Raw genomic sequence first — 17,905 nt, 5'->3', positions numbered from 1 at the left:
GAGACAGAAGCGGTCACCACACTCTTCCAGAACATTACAGGTTAACATTTTACAGGGACATATGTGAATTTGAATATCAGAAATCACTTTAAAGCAGTACTAAGTAACTCTTGCACCTAGAGGCCATAAGTGCAACTGCAGGTGTCGTAGCAAGGTACGATTTTTTAACTTATTAATTGTCTTGGAAAGTAAATACTACGCTGACAGGAAAGGTGAAGGGAGAGAGGGATATTGTGCATCCAATTATACAATGGAAATATTTTTTTTTCACTCAAACTTGGCTGTAAATACTGTTTAAAGTGACATTAGCCCGCAGTTAGCTTTGCCTGTTAGCATGTTAGCTTCTTCTTCGTGATTCCATTAGTGTGTATTGGTCGGTCCGGTCCGGTGACAGTCAAGTTGCAAACATGGTTTTCTGGCCAGAGACACCAGGGGGAGATGAAAGACCCTCCAATCATCCCATAGACACTTGTATTACCCCCACAGGGACTACGAAAAGGATTTATTAAGGTAAACACGTTACTTAGTACTGCTTTAAGGCGAGACACTGCAGGTGAATAGGGGGAAAAAATAAACGTAGAGATATCAATTTGAGATTTGTGCTGAACATTACAGATATAAATATGAGAAAAAAATGTATTGCATTTTTTTTCTGTCATTTTATGTTTTCATATAAAAATAAGGCATTTTGTGCATGAAAATGGCTAAAATTGCCAAGATTTTGGGCAACGAAATTCAAATAATGGATTGAGCCAGATTAAAAGGTTCCATTTTATTGACGTATTAGAAACTAAGATTTTTTTCAGCGGTGATTTTGGATATATTGTTTAGTTTTTCAATAAACTAATCATCGGTGAAAAAATCTGTAAAAACTCAAATTCCGCCTGTTTTTTTGGGTTCAAAGCTGAATAAATCAGGCTAGGAATTAGATCTAAAAAATCCCTCTGAAAAAAAACATCAAAATATTGTTAAGTCTAAGACTGGAAAGTTCTTCGGCTCTTCCGCACCAGGCGTCTCGTAGCAGGAAAAATACCATATTTGGGTGAAAGCATCATCACGGGGACCCATCACAGCACACGTGGATGTAAAATCTGTCAATATTTGTGAATGAATACCTGCGGGAAAGACGGCCTTTTGGCGCGCTGCAGAAGCTACTTCCGGGTTACCTCCGCCTCGCAGACGGACAAAACAAAGTAAACATCATGCGGGATGAGTTTTGTAATTTTTATAATGAAAAGTAGGATGTAAAGGGAGGGAAATAGATAAAATCTCCACTTCGACCACTGCGTGAAAAAATCAATACTCTCGCCTTAACAAAATATATCAATCAATTAAAATTAAGTCACTGAGCTCACGAAAGCTCCCAGACTACATGTCTTATAAAAGCATGTAGTTTGGCAGGCCCTGTACAGCACGGGTCCAGCAGAGGACACTGACATAATAAGAGATCAGGATATAAACAACACATTACAGCCACATGATAAATAATGTAACTAGCAAGTGGTAATACATGTCCCACACAGAAACAAAACAAGAGACGTTCGAGAAACAAGCCTTTAGAAACGGAGAGTGTCTGTGTCTCATCCAATCAGAAAGCAGCAGAGGTGGGAGACTCGAGTTACATGACTTGACTCGAGTCGCATTTTCGGGACTTGAGACTTACTTGACCAAAGCTCCAAAAAGATTTGACTTGGGACTTGCTGTTTGTGTGTTTGTGACTCGAGACTTAACTTGGACTTGTGGCCAATGACCAGAGGTGGGAGTAAGTCACTAAATGCAAGTCTCGAGTCAAGTCCAAGTCGTGAAGGTTCAAGTCCCAAGTAAGTCCAAGTCAATCAGGCATGGGCTCAAGTCAAGTCAAGTCAAGTCATAGCTTTTGTCAAGTCAAGTCAAGTCTTGCTTAAGCCGGCAAGTCACCTAAAGTCACAAACGCCAGCGTGTCTACTTTTCAAAATGTGTTTAATCTTGAAAATTACAAGTGCTTTCTCAAGATATAGCGATTTTAAAAATTTAGGCTAAAATCAAACTTTTTAAAATCTCATGGATTTGGATTTAAAGTCTAATTAATTAATATTTAATTGCCAAAAAATTCAAACTATATATATTTTAAATAAACAGTCTATGTACAAAATTACCGGGACAGCATTTTAAGGAAGGGGGCCCGGGGGGGCCGACTTTAAAAAAAAAAAATGAAACAGAGTCTTTTAAACATGAGCTGCTTTTCCTTGTAGTATGAAATATAAATATAAAATAATATTTTTATTTTTGTGAGTTGCGGATGCGTAAAATAGTCACTAAATGCTGTAAATTTTGTGTGAACGAATTAAAACATCAAAAAGCCTCAAGATTTCTGTTGATTAATCCAGCTCTTACGCATCGTCGTTCTGGAGGCTCCGTCTGCGCTGTAGGTTCAGTCCATTGTTTCAAATGTTTTCCTGTCCGTAAATCTCCTCCTCTTCTGTCTTTCGAAAACTTTTAATGCAGAAGAAATATTTCCTCCTGCCTTTTCGCGCTGTATTGATAAGACGCTCCGTCTGGAAACATAACGCGCATGTGGCTAATTACCATAATGTAAACATAGATGCGCCGCTTTTACGAAATGAATCCTGATCTTTCGACAGTTTCACTCAAATAAATAATAACTATAAAGTCACAGCAACTCATTGAGTCATTGGCCTCAAGTCCAAGTTAAGTCTCGAGTCACAAACAGCAAGTCCCAAGTCAAGTCAAGTCTTTTCGGAGCTTTGGTCAAGTAAGTCTCAAATCCCAAAAATTGCGACTCGAGTCTGACTCGAGTCAAGTCATTTGACTCGAGTCTCCCACCTCTGCCAATGACTCTCAAGGACTTCCTGTGACTTAATAGTTATAATTTATTTGAGTGAAACTGTCGAAAGATCAGGAATCATTGTGTAAAAAGCAACGCATCTATATTTACATTTGATAATTAGCCACATGCTTTTTCAGCTTCCTGACAGAGCGTCTGATCAATACAGTGCGGAATTTTGTAATTTTGTCGTTTGTTTGCGATTTAAATATTAGATTTTAAATCCAAATCCATTAGATTTTAAAAAGTTTGATTTTAGCCTAAATTTACAAAATTGCTAAATCTTGAGAAAGCACATAGTATTTTCATATAGATAAAACACATTTTGAAAGGAAGAATTAGGCTTAACACTGACGTTTGCGACTTGAGGTGACTTGCCGGCTAAAGAAAGACTTGACTTGACCCCAGGACTGATTGACCTGGAGTTGCTTGCGACTTGCATGTAGTGACTTACTCCCACCTCTGGAAAGCAAAGTTAGTGTCAAGAGCCTCCAACAAACATTCACTTTAAGTTTACTCCAATAACATGTCCTCAAGCAATGTCACTTTAGCGTTTTGTGATAAAAAGAATGGAAAAAAAAAAAAAATTCACAGAGCCTTTCACAGCCAAGCGTTGAATCGATTAATCGTAAAAATAATGGGTAGATTAATCGCTAGTTGCAGCACTACTCTGAATGTGGGAAACTCCTCCAGAAGAGGGCGCTGTCCACATAAAACCAAGAGAATATGTTGTTTGACTAAAGTCTAAAGAAAATATTCACTCATCATTTTAGCAGTTTATGTTTTTAAATGTGTCAATTATAAAAATCGGCAATCGAATCACAATATTTGTCCCCCCCCCAAAAAAAAAATCACGTTTTGTTTTTTTGACAAAATTGTGCAGCCCTTCAGACATCAGCTGGACTCCACCTCGGACTGTTGTTTTGGACAAACAGCTGACCTCAGCATCAAAGAACTCTACGAGGGAAATGTGGAGCAGTTTGTGTGTGAATCACAACCAGGCACTCCTTAAACCAGCCGCCCGGCAATTGCACACCATTATTAACCATTATGAGCTCCGACTATCGGTTAAAGAAAATGAGAAAACGTGCATCTGTAGTAGCAGCCAACTGCAGCGAGACAAACCCCTCCCCTCACGTGTTCCAGGGCAGTCGTGAGGGACCGTGACACATGCTTGTCATGATAACACTGCGCGGTCGTCCCGCTCTGTCTCACCATGTCGGAGTCCCAGGCTGTTGGAGAGGCCGGTGATGCCCGTGGTTAAGCCCCGCCCCCCTGGCTCCCGCCGCTGGCTCAGAGTGGAGATGATGGTGCCCAGAGAGGGAAACGGCTGCTTGGCTCCTCGCCCCAGGCCCTGGTGCACAGACATGACATCATCAGTATCCCCCCAAAACAAGTAAGAGACTTCAGAATCAGGACGGGCTGAACCATCTCAGAGACACATTTCCTGTGTAGATACTTTGTAAACATGGCCTTTCTGTGACCTCAAATCAAATACTGCCTTTAAAACTACACTTTTCACCCAATTTGAAAGGAATTGTTGAAATGTGTAAAAGATATTTTCCAGATTTTTACACTTTACCCATTCAAAAGGCAGATCTGCTGTTGTGTTTCACCATAAAGAGAGCGTTCTACAAACATTACCGTTAAAGTTGCATTATGCAAATTTTTATATGGAAAAAAAATCTGATATTTGTGTGTATTTGACCTTGCAGTGACACGGCGGCTGTATGAGTGGTCAGGATGACGCCTTAACTTTCCATCACAGTGGTCTCTAGGACGCTCCAGGATCTATTGTTTGGAAGGTTTTCTCTGCTGACGGAGCCTCATGAGCAGCCTGCAATACACTTGATGCTGAAGGGTCCTACAAACCACTGTGATCATGCTGACCACTCATACAGCCGCTGGGTCACTACAAGGACAGATATACACAAATATCAACTTTTTTTTTCTTGCATAAAAAGTTGCATAATGCCCCTTTAAGTTGGGATGCACCGATCCTATACTGCTATTGGATATCGGAACAGATACTGGGAAAATAAAATATGGGCATCGAGTCCAAATATCTGAATAACCAATAATGGACCCCGTTTTGGCTCTCACCATTTTATTTTATTTATTCTTTTATTTCACAGGGACTTTGCTTTTCAACACAGTACAAAACGCCTTTGTATAGCTACTATAGCTAGTGCTAATTTTAAACTCAGTCCCTGGTTGGGCCTTTTTACTTAGCTTTCACCAACTGAATCCAAGTGAATATGAACATGCTGTGATTCATTCTGAAACTCTTAGTCTGGACAATCCAGACACTGAGTTCGTTTCTTACCGTCGTTTTGCTTGCCTCAAAATACTGTCGCTAGCAGCAGCAGCAGCTAAAGCCAACGACAGAAACTATGGTTAGATCATGTAAAGTAATAAATAGTATTGGTGTCCAAGTGTTTGTATTTCAGTTCATGGAATGATATTAAAGGTACTAGATGCAAGTTGGCCATTTTATAGTCACTACTGCCACCTCAGGTCTTATACGTAGCAGCAGTCTCTATATTAAGCTCGTGCATGACGGCACTTCGGACCCAAATTAACGTATTTTTGAGTGACAGTGCAGGATTTTAGAGGCAGTTGTGGTGAACAGGTCTGGGCTCATTCTATACATTAGGACATGGCTGGAACATGTAGGGGGAGGAAAACACTTATTTTTAACATGTTTAAACTCTGTATAGTCCCTTTAAAGAATGACTGATCTGACATGTTGAATACAGTCCCTCCAAGATTTTCCATGATTGTTGCTAAAAGGCCTGATTTCGAGGGCCATTTTTCCAAAAGTTCTGCTTAAAACAAAATATTTTTATATCAAAATCTAACTTTTCTTTGCATTTTGCATCAGTTTTAACCAAAGAGACCCTGTGTCCCGCAGGCTCTGAGCCCATATAACTCAACAGACCTAAAGACAAATGTCTGTTTATTTCGCAAATCCAGACTGAGCTTTGGCTCCGGTTCAGCAGCAGTGACTCCCAAAGTGCCTCACACAAACACCACCGCATCACGGGGGGAAAGGAGCGTCAAAGTGCATTTATCTGCTCTTTTATTCAGACAAAGCCTATCATCACATAAATTTCCAGGAGCAAAGAAACAAAACTCGGACAGAGCGTGTAGGAGCACACAGCGGCGCTCGCTGTAGAGTCAGACCCAGGAGAGTGAGAGGAGGCAGAGCAGAAACAAAAGTCTTCGCTGTTGCTTCAGTCTGAATGACTTAAACCCGCGGATGCACTGGACCCTTCCTACATGCAAATAAAGTAAGTAAAATGGATTTAACTGACCTGAAACTCACTTAAGTTGTGCAGAAGTTGCAAAGTTAGGGAATAGTTGGGAGAAAGTTGCAGACTTTTTTTTAAGTTAAAGTTGCTGATTTTGGGGAGTTTTTTTGCATTGCAACATTGCCAAATCCTGGAGGGACTGTGTGATGATCAGCTCACCTAATGTTGTGAGTCATTTATATTAATACACCTAATAGCCTGTTTTGTAACCAAGGATATTTAGCGTAAAAAGTACAGTGATCCTTGTTTCATGTTTTTCCATCACAGTTTATGAATTCAGATATTCACATGCTCGTTTGCAAGAAAAAAGAGGAACCATTCACCATCTTCACTAACAAGCAGCCGCTCTTTAGAAAGTCTCATGGTATCGGTTGGTATCGGATATCGGTAGATGCTCAAACCCCCAGTATTGGTATCGGAAAGCATAAAAGCTAGATCGCCCAATAATTAATAGCCTGGCCTCTAGTCTCTGGATATTATTGTCTCCTCGATCAACTTAAAACATGTACAAGAGAAGATCAGCCTGTGAGAATCTGCCCAGACATCGAGTGCTGACTACTCCTGGTGCGACAGGAGGAAGGCAGAGTGTGGGACAGATGCAGCACAGCCGGTGTTGACAGCACACACTCCAGGCTGGTGCCGAGTTCAGGGCCGTCAGGACAGGAGGACGCTACAGCGGCACTTCGCACTTCCTCAGTCTGCAAACAAACGAGACCCAGAGGATGAGCAGGCGGCGCAGAGGCACTGACGCTGCTGAGGAACCGCTGGGACTCGCTCGCACTAACGCAACACCAGCACCCCCTTGGGAAATTAACCGGTGAAGATGGAATTTCCACAGCCAGTACTTTCATAATTATTGAGCAGTGACCATGTATCTGTGCCGATTTGCGCTTTTAGTGTTTTACATATAGCATAGGTTTAATTTTTCATGCAGATAAACTTCTAAAACTGCTGTTAAACATCACGGTTATTATATCTCAGCTTCATCAGCAACAAAATGAAAATCTGCTGTCAGAAAAACATCCTTCGTTTTCATCTTTTCTAATAAACATGGCTCTCGCACGCTTTTTCTCCGTCCGTATTCAGCTAAAAGCATTATGTGAAAGACAAGCTGGAAAACACTGTTTGTTTGGAATGAACACCCTTGCAGCTTCGGCAGGTCGACTTATGGCCTGTATTTAAGTCAGTTCTGAAGACATGCCTTTTTTCCAGGGCCTTTGATAGTGGTCAACAGTGCAATATAAATACAATTGGATTGGATTTTACAATCTGTTACAGGAAGAGGCGATCGGCTTTATTTGACCACATGGATGGAGTCACGTCTGTGAAAAGACTGCGATACATCTGCCAGGCCTGTGTGAGGCGCTGTGGCGCTGCCATAGAAAATAGAACAGGACGGTAGATAGAGCATGTGCTGAGCTTTATGAATTATAAACAAAACTCCACTGGTAAATATGAAACTTCTCTATGGATTTACGTTGTACAGAGAAGACAGGGAGGTGAGTTTATTCTTCAGACTCACGGGACTAAAGCACAAAAAACTGTCAGTGACCGGACTTTTTCTGTCTGTCCAAAAACACAGGCTGCATAGATAGAGGATAACTGTCACCTGTGGCCAGTGGCGTACCAAGAGTAACAAGGGGGCCCGAGCAAGAATGTCAGTGGGGGCCCCCCAAATTTGGGCAGGAGCGGGTCACCTGACAACTCCCATAATGCAGTTCTCTGCCTAAGTTTTCCTCAGAACAGAAGCTGAGGTTCTTTAGGTCATGAAGAGTGTCACAATAAACTAGTTTCACAGTTAGAAATATAATCTGGTGGAGCCGTGAGTAAAAAAGTCTGTCCACTGCTCATTATAAGTTAACATTAGGGAACCATGACTCACTAAAGCAGCAGCAGGAGGGGGATGAACAGCGCCACAGAGCATTGGTGGAGAGATGCTGTAACTGCATCAAAATCATTAGAAGACTCTGTATATTAAGCGTTTACTGTAGGCTTCTGAATGACGGGTTGGTGCATGGGGGCCCTTGACTGTTGGGGGCCCCAGGCAGCCGCCTGCCCTGCCTTATGGCAAAGCATGCCTCTGCCTGTGGCTCGCCGTGGAGCAGAGGGTTGTGCAGTAAAAGTCATTCTACGGTCAGTAGATCATCGATAACAGCCATGAAGCTGGTGATATCACCGTTTTAGTTAAAGTTGCAGAGACGCCGTAACAAAGGAGCCACGTAAACAGCATTTTGAGATCTTTCCACTGGGACCTGGTTTGAAAAATGTTCGTCTACAGACCCCAAAAACACTGTTTTCATGTTGATGATACGCTGGATTGAAAACAATTTTTTTGCGTTTAGTCCTGAGCTTGACTAAACACACGGCCTATAATGCTGTGACACAATCCGACCCGCGTGTTGCGAAACAGTCACTGTTTGTTACTAGCAGTGAGAATAGTTTAGACGCAGGTGGAGACTGTTTTCAGTGACAAACTTGATTCTCCTGAAGCCACTTCTGATTGGCCAGCTGCCAAAGGAAGCCAGGCTAGATTATTCTGATTGGCGAACCATGTTTGTCAAAGAAAACTCAGCCCCTTGAGGTTAGGTCATCGCAGCAGCTGAAACATCCATTTTGATCTGATAAATGTTAATCGTGCAACCCTAGGTAAGTGTGTTACGGCTGCCCATGGACACAATGATTGTCAACAGCGCCATCAAAACGCGAAACAATTTCAAGCCCTGTTTCTCCTTCATCCTCAGCCCTCTCCCACAGCAACACAAGCACCGATAAAGCCCTCATTTGCTCACAGCAGGCACAGAAGAACATGCAGAGAACAGAAAGGAGACTGCTTATATGTCGGTGGCTGGATGAGCCGATAACTCGCATGCAGCAACTTCAGAGTCAGATCATTCAGTGAAACTAGGGCCAAGGACAGAAAGGCAAAGCGGCTAAAGAACAGTGAGAGGGAAAAAAACGATTATTTCTGCAAAAAGGGATTGTGGAAGCTGAAGAGAGAAGTTCTGGTTTTAACCGTAGGATCTGTCAACCCCAAGTGTGGGACTGATTCTCCTTCTGCTTCTCGTTTCTTCTGACCAGCCGGTCCTGTTGAAAGCCACTTTGATTCACTCCGAGGTTACGTAACGATGAAAATAAGGCTCGTGCCGCTAAACCGTGCAGCACATGTGGATTTCCAGGAAAAGAGACTGAAAGACCGGGGCAACTTTTATAGATTCGCACAGACCAATAAAATCTGCCCCGCGCACACTCCTCCTCTGCTGCAACACACATGCTCGCACTGTGGATCCTTTCTTACACATAGGCCCGGGCTGGACGTAAACACCGGCCAAACGAGCCGAATGCAGGAAGGTGTTGATTTTAGCCAGTGATTAGTAACAGTTACTTTTGCGATATCGCCAGAAAAGCCGATCGTCACAGGGAGAAGATCACGATTCGTTCTACATCGTCATGTGGCCCGGCTCTACGCCAATTAAAGATGTCTTCGAAACACTTCAACTACCGAGCATGTGGAACTTTCCCTTTATGTTTTGGAGCGATGAACGTCAAACCTTTTCCACCGAGTCCCACCATCACTCCAGGGCTAAACCGGGTTTAAAAGGCCTAAACACGGACACTGGATACTTCCTATGTGCAGATATAGTAACAAGTACAATGGATTGAACTGATCAGAAACTCACTTTAGTTGCTCAGTTAGAGAAGAGTTACAAAGGAAACGGCGGATTCTTGTAATACTCAAACGCATACAAGCTGATCGACAATAGAAAGGCTTATTGTTTAAACAGGTTTTTTTCGTGGCATTTGTACGTCAACAAATACAAAAACACTCGTACTAGTACACGGAAGCACATGACAGCGCATTATAACGTGGAAACAGACCAAGACATCCAGAGATCAACCAAAATCCAAAGAAACAAAATGATACTAGACCCACAGTTTGGTGCTATGTGGGATGCCTTTTTAGCGCTCGTAGTCTTTTACAGTTACAGTTACGCCTCAACAATACCAATATAAGCGACTCAACTGTACATTATATAAACAAAATACAAATTAAATATACCATTGAGGCATTTTACACTTCTTTTTTCTTCATTTAGCCAGGGCTAGCAGAGAAGGCCCTACTGGCCATGACGGCACACCACTGGTAATATTTTGGTAGATAATTTTGGAATACCTGTAATGACGCACTAATTTTGTTAATAATTGCGATCTCAACATCACCAAATCCTGGAGGGACAGGTAAATGTAGGGGTGTTACCGTTCACTAAAATTACATTTCGGTTCAATTACTTGGAGGGCACGGCTTGCAGGTTTGACTTCAACTGAGGTGAGGAACGTTACTGTTTTGTAAGATATTTAGACCAAATACATTTGAGTGTATATTTTCCAAGATATTACACTTGAGCAAATGCAAAGCAAAGTGAATCGAGTGAAGAAGGCAAATAATACAGATAAACGAATGAATGACGTTTGAAGGACAAAAAAAAGATACTTGTATACTTTTAAAATGCTTCCACTGGTAGAAATGATACTAGGAAAAAACAAAATTGTCTCTTCAATTCCCTGGCCCCAATAAAGCTAGCGTAGCTAACTTGTAAACGGCATATGTCCAGTGTTTACTTTTTGTAGTCGTTTCACTAACAGTCACTCTTATTTTGTGACCAAGTAAAGCTAACACCATTACCACTGTTATTACTCAAATGTTTCGTAGGTACAGCACAATTACTGTTATTACTGACACTACTGGTTCGCTATTTGTCTGTAGGTACAAAACTATTTGATCAACTGTTGGGTAACTTCAAAATATGATTCTTTTATGGCTTGTTTCAGTGAAGATTGTACAAAACATGCACGGACAGTGTACACCGCTGTTTGAAAGCATCAACAACACTTTTCCCCACGTATTTTGTAATAATTGTGTACCTTTCGAGCAAAAATGACTCAAACTGCGAGTGTTTTGTCCTACCCAGTGATTCTCTCAACATTTACTATGTTTACTCTGGTTCTTTGCATCGATCAGACTACACTTTCGCCCTTTTTGTCGCACTGGAATAAACTCTTAGTTTCTTTGTGTTAGTTGGGGTCTGGGCTTTCACCGGTGCTTGAAGCCGGTCTTTTCTTATTCTCCACTAAATAAATCCATCCTTCCAAAGTTACCTCTCGCTCAGCAGCCTCATATGGAGGAGATATAGCTAACACTACACCTGAGCGTGAACGTGCATGATGTCATTATGCTGTTTGCTTGTTCGCCCTGAGACACTCTCTATTCAAGTGAATTTACAGGCATAAAGAGGCAATCACGGTTAAAAGGCCAGGGCGCATTCTGTTCACCAGGGCATTGCTGGAGCATGGATGAGGAAGACATCTTTAATTTTCATATATTTATTTGCCGGGTCGTGGGGGCTGTCATTGGAGCTTCCACAACCCGGCAACGGACAAGTGGAAGAAGATGGATGGATGGATGGATGGATGGATGGATGGATATATTTATTTGTGGTATTTTCTTACTTTGATTTTTGACATAGGGCCTCATTTCCTAGTTATCCAGAGTGTTGCTGATTTCTGGAGATATTTTTTTGTAATTTATACAGTTCTTCTGTTTGGAGAGTTACGTGGCGCTAAGCTAGTGCAAGGCTAGTGCATTTCTAAGATATCAGCTAGCCTGCATTAAAAAACAGTCTGACACACTCCACAGTGCACCTGAGGAAAATCACTTATAACACCAGACTAACCATATAAATGTCTGTGTCGATAGAGTAACTTTAACCATTTTGCATTTGAAATAACTTATATTTGAGCAGCATCAGCTTCGTGGTTGTATAAGCTACGCGGTGGCGGAGTGATCTGCTAGAAAATAGTCCCTCAAAATGCGATCATCATGCGATGCAAGGTCAGTTATATTCCAAAAATTATTCTATGGACACAGACATTTATATGGTTAGTCTGGTGTTATAAGTGATTTGCCTCAGGTGCACTGTGGAGCGGGTCAGACTGTTTTTAATGCAGGCTAGCTGATACCATAGAAATGCGCTAGCCTTGCACTAGCCTAGCGCCACGTAACTCTTCAAACATAAGAACTGCATGAATTACGAAAAAAATATCTCCAGAAATCAGCAACACTCTGGATAACTAGGAAATGAGGCCCTATGTCAAAAATCCTGAAATATCCCTTTAACATTGTAACATGAGTTTCCAAAATGTATAAATGGAATATAAATCAGTCTGAAACTTTTCAAAAGCTCAAAATGGCCAAATCTGGTCTTAAAAGTGCATTGTGGAACTTTTAATGTGAACAAACACTCTATTAGTGCGTATTAGAGCTTTTAGTGACCCAGCAGCTGTATCTGTTAGCATGGTGCTTTTACTTTCATCACAGTGGCTCCTTTCTAAAAGCTTCTCAACTGGAGCCTGGGGGCCATTGTGACACCTCATTTGAAAGCTAAGAATGACAAAACTTATCTGATCTATTATGTTGCACTTTCATCACTTTATTGTTGCATTTTCATTGTGTTATTGATGCTTTTCTGGCACATTTTAGTCACATTTGTTTTGGGTTTCAACACTTTTCTCATGGTTTTGTCACATATTCATCTGCTTTATCGTGTTGTTTTGTTGCTTTTATGGCACGTTTTTGTTTAACCGGTACAATGTCTCACTTGAACGTTTTATGTCACGTTGTCGCCGTGTTTATATCACATTTTGTTGCTTTAAATATTGTGTTATTGTTGTTTTTCCAACACGTTTTTGTCCCATTTGTAATGTGTTTTTGATTGATTTATTTTTTTCCTCCAGTTTTTGTCACGTTTTTGTTCACAGCCCGTATAGGCTGGCACAGTGCCTCATTTGAAAGCTAAGACATTGTAGTTTAGGGAAATATAAAGTAAAAACCCTGTATGAAAACACAACTCACAGGTGGTGGATTGAAGATCACCTCAACATGAATCGGTTTAAATTCCCCATATTGGTCCCAGTTTTTAATGAAGAAAATCTGGTCACTCTGCGCTTACAGACATTATTTGGAAGACGTATTTGTTGAGTACTAGCTTGATTTATTGAGCTTTAAACCCCCCATAACGTCCTGACTGTTTTGGCACACACTAACAGCCAAAGTCTCGGGCAAACATTTGACTTACTGCTGGAGGTGAGCTGTTGAAGATCGGAGGCAGTTTGTCTCGCTCCCTCTCCACTCCTGACAGCGCCGAATGTTCTCCCTCCATCCCGCGCGTCGGCGTGGAAACGTGGACGAAAAAATAAAATAAAAAAGTTCGGGGAGATTTCCTGGAAAGCCCGGGTCGGTCAGTCCTCCCCGGCCCCACTCCTCCGCCGAGGGCTGCACATGTTTGGGTTCTTTTTTAGCAGCGCTGACCCTCGTCGTGGAGCTAAAAAAAAAAAAAATTAGTCCAAATAAATCAGGTAGTGCCACATCCTCCGAAAGTGCTACCTTCGTCCGAGCGCGCAGGTGGCGGCTGCTGCTTTTACGCACGGGCTGCTTCGACGTGTGTCCCGTTACGAAGAAAAAAAAAGTTCAAAGTCAGGGGTTTGGAAGGAAGCCGGAGCGGAGTGGGGGTTTAGAGTTTGATGAAAGTGTACAAAAAAATACAAAGTGGGGGGAAAAGAAGGTTGTTGTTGTTGGTTAGTCCTAAGTCTGCTCGGTCTGGGGCTGTGAGCGTCGTCTGGCGGAGAGGCAGCTGCCGAGGGGCGCCATGTTTGGGATGAAGAGCGAGGGGAGGGAGAGGAGGAGGCGCTGAGACTGGAGCGAGAGGGAGAGGGAGAGAGAGGAAGATGGAGAGAGAGAGAGAGAGAGAGAGAGAGAGAGAGAGAGAGAGAGAGGGAGGGAGGGAGAGAGAGAGAGAGAGAGAGAGGAGGGAGGGGGGAGGAGGAGGGAGGAGGAGGCGCTGAGACTGTAGCGAGAGGGAGAGAAAGGAAGTTGGAGAGAGAGAGAGGGGGAGAGAAGGGGAGGGAGGAAGATGGAGAGAGAGAGAAGGGGAGGGAGGGAGAGAGAGGGGAGGGAGGAAGATGGAGAAAGAGGAAGGGGAGAGAGTGGGGAGGGAGCGAGAGAGACAGGGGTCTCGAGAGAAAGAGAAGAAAGGAGAGAGAGAGACACACAGAAAGAAGGAGGCAGTGAGAGGGAGAGAGAGGGAGAGGAAGGAAGAGAAAAAGAGGGTGAGAGAAAGGGATAGAGGGGATAATAGAGGGGGAGGGAGGGAGACGGAGAGAGAGAGATGTAACTGAGGTTTTGTTGATGACACCCAGAGGTGGGTACTTTTTTTTACTTTTACTTGAGTAATGAAATTATAAATCATGCTGGGAATTAGATATAAAAATACTCCTCTGAAAATGTTTGGTCTTTTTTATACTCTCCACACTGCAAAAAATCAATGCTTTGACCCGCAGCGTCTGACCTTCATTTCTATCCTGTGAGCGTGTGCAGAGACCGGAGAGACCGGAGCACTGGACTAATATGGTGGTATTCCCTGGTTCTGGATGTTCTACAGCTGACTAACAGTGAGCAGCTGTTACAGGAGTCTAACCTGCTGGAGACAAATGCATGGATCAGTCTCTCGAAGACAACAACAAGTATCTGTAAAAAGACACTGTGGCTGCTGCGCCAGAAACATTTACATTGGAAAGAGACAGAAGCGAGGCTGTTAATCTGCGCCTTTGGCCCCTGTGATCACCACCATCCACTCACTACATTCATACAAAAATGCTGAGCTACAGGATCTGGGATTTGAGCCGTCGACCTCTCAGTCATTGGGCGACCTGCTATCTGAGCCACTGTCATACTTTATACCGTCAAACATGGGTGCTGATTTATTTTCCTCCCGGTGGGGTGAGAGTATAAAGAGTATAAAAAAGACATAGCTAACCTTGTACGTTGCTTATTTTATCCCACAAGTATCAGCTACGTTGCCTCGCGAAGCCGTCATTCCCTCTGATATTCATTCACAAATATTGACATATTTTACATCCACGTGTCCTGAAGGGTGTCTGATGACACTATAATCCAAATATGGTCTTTTTCCTTCTGTGAGACAGCGGAGAAATGTGCTGTGCACACGTTACAACACTTTAGGGCTGGTTTTCTCTAAATGAGGTTTTTGTTCCACTTATGCAACGACTTCACCACTGAAGCAGCTCCTACAGACTCCACACTTTACAGTCCTGGGCTTAACAACATTTTTAAAATGTATTTCCCAGTCTGATTTATTCACTTTTGAACCCAAACAAACAAGGCGAAATTAAAGTTGTTGTTTGTTTGTTTTTTATCAAAACAGAACATGACAGAAAACATGCAATAAATATATTTTTTTCTCATATTTATATAAGTAATGTTAAGCAAAAGTTTCAAATTGATATTTCTACATTTGATTTTTTGTTTTTCCCCAATTCACCTGCAGTGTCTCGCCTTAAATACTGCCTATTTCAAGTGTTTTCTTATTCCCCACAGTCCCTTTGGTTTAAACTGATGTAAATGAAAAATGCCCTTCTGCGAAATCAGGCATTTGAGCAACAATCACGATAGAGCATTGAGTGAAACAGCTGAACATGATGACTACATGTGCACACCAGCACGAGCAGGTCAGGGCTTGACCCACTGGACACAAGCTGTGTGTGACAACATGAAAACAGGCTGTGGTTCTATAGTTCACTTACACTAGGCTCAGCAACAGCCAAAAGAACCAGCAACAGCCTGTCAACAACTTCAACACATGAAACCTAGTCCTTAAAGGGGGGGTATTATGCAAAATCGACTTTTTCAAGCTTTACATCATGTTATTATGTCATTCCCTCATTAAAAACATGCCTGAAGTGTTGCCTTGGCACATTCACGTATTTTTGAGTAATCTGTAAAAACTCTGATGGCAGCCATTTTAGGGATAGGTTTGCCTGAGTCCTCCTAGGAACGCCCCCACCTCCTGGAGACGCCTCTGAGCTTTTGTCACCAGCCGAGTAACCAACCACTGCTCCTCAGCAGAACCCCCTCCCCACTGATGCCACAGACAGCGTGTGGAGGGGGCGTGTCGGAAAGGGTCAGAGGTTCTTAAAGAGACAGAGGCCTATTTCAAGACATTCGCTACAGCCATTTTGAGAGAGCAATTTTATACAAGGCAGTTATTCTAATTTACTGCATTTACAGACCAACAGAAGGTTTCGTCATCATTGTAGTGTGCTATAGACTGGTGCTATGTGATTGAAAAAAGCATAATACCCCCTCTTTAAAGTCTGTGAGTTTCAATGTTTTACAAACTTAATAGATTACATGTAAACTTACCGCCTGGGCCTGCTATATGACATCATGTAAGTAACGTGAAATTATATAAAATAAGATATCTTTATTGATCTCATTGATCTCTGAACGGTGAAATTAATTTGTTACATTCAGCATTCAATAAGATCACTCAGGGTGTGCAGGATAGACAGGAAATGTGCAACAGTTAATAGTAAAAAAAAACAAGGTATCTTATGTACAATAAGTAAAAGCAAATATTGTTTCCAAAGTCCCTCCCCTTTGCTGATCTCAGACACTAATCCCAATCCCCCGGCCATGACTTTGACCAGTGAGAGGAGCTTTCCTGTGAACTGACCTTAGCCATGTGTGTGATAGACACATGCGCCTACGAGCCTCTGCATGGATAAAACTATTTTTTAACCTGTGGGCGGGAGGTGTGAAGACTCCTTTGGAATCAGTTTTACCAAGTGTCTTTTGGAGTCGCCCCTGGCCACCAGGGGGTGATATTGCAGCGATGTCAGCTCCCTGACATGAGGAACAAAGAGAGGGGCTGAATATAAGCAGCATCAACAAACTGATTTTCTTTTACATATATTGCTGCACTGGTCCACAAGCCGCAGCTGTCCACTCTGTTCCAACGCATTAGAAGCTCCATCAGCCACTTTCATTCTTTTCATGCGCGGTCTGTTTAGCCAAGAGAATGGCGGCCTATGTGTACATTTACTTTTATCAAAGTGTGTTACGAACTTCGATGACATCATTCTTTAAACATGCGTGTGTTCAGTGAAGCCAAAGCTCTGCCCGCACAGCGATTTCTCCAGGCCATGACATTGACCAACAAGATGAGCTTTCCTGTGTGTGAACCATAGACATTCTGTACGAACGGTCAGTCATTCAGCCCCATTCATGGTAATGAGCCCATGTGGCACTTTGGTCCTCTTAGGAAGCCTCTGCATGGATAAAACTCTTTTTTTTAACCTGTGGTAGGGAGGTGTGAAGACTCCTTTGGAATCTGTTTTACCAAGTGTCTTTTGGAGTCGCTCCTAGCCACCAGGGGGTGATATTGCAGCGATGTCCCGGTGTGCGAAGCTGCTCTGGGTCTGTGGTGACCGCTTGAGGCTTTTGAGACCCGTGCAGCGCTGGACCCTCCATAATATTTTCATTGTTTTCATATTTCAACATTTCATTTTATTTTGCACTTGAAGCCACGTTAGCTATAGCGTGGGAGGGCATTCTGCTGCCCCCGCAGCAGATGTGGAGTAGGACCGTGGTAGGGTGACACATCATACAATATTCAGTATGACCATATACATCTGTAAATTAGGTGCACTGTTGTTTAAGCCGCAAGGTTCAAAGGGTGGGAAAAGGTAGCTGCTTATAGTTCGGTAAATTGCGGTAGTCACTGTCTGGAGCTCTGGTTTAGGATTATCCCTTACAAATACTGTCAAGGATAAAAGCAGTGATTAGGCCTCTTGCAGTGATGGAGATGAAAGTTTGCAGAAGAGTCTCATCTCATCTGCCTTTAAAGGGTTCATT

At 42.5% G+C, this 17,905-nt stretch overlaps 1 protein-coding gene across 1 annotated transcript in view; it reads right to left on the bottom strand.

Annotated features, from left to right (window-relative positions):
* Positions 1-13,919, bottom strand: part of hectd2 (HECT domain containing 2) — a 98,119-nt gene extending 84,200 nt beyond the window's left edge. Inside the window, exons 1-3 of the mRNA XM_079559911.1 lie at positions 13,577-13,919; positions 13,269-13,514; positions 4,040-4,178 (exon numbers count right to left, since the gene is read on the bottom strand). Coding sequence (XP_079416037.1) covers positions 4,040-4,178; positions 13,269-13,352 — 223 coding nt within the window. The 5' untranslated portion in view covers positions 13,353-13,514; positions 13,577-13,919. The remainder of the gene's footprint in view (positions 1-4,039; positions 4,179-13,268; positions 13,515-13,576) is intronic.
* Positions 13,920-17,905: the final 3,986 nt, after the last annotated feature.

Source organism: Gobius niger (assembly GCF_951799975.1).
Source record: "Gobius niger genome assembly, chromosome: 7".
Lineage (NCBI taxonomy): Eukaryota > Metazoa > Chordata > Actinopteri > Gobiiformes > Gobiidae > Gobius > Gobius niger.
The sequence above is the reverse complement of the archived record's forward strand: the minus strand, read 5'-3'. Positions and strand labels throughout refer to the sequence as shown.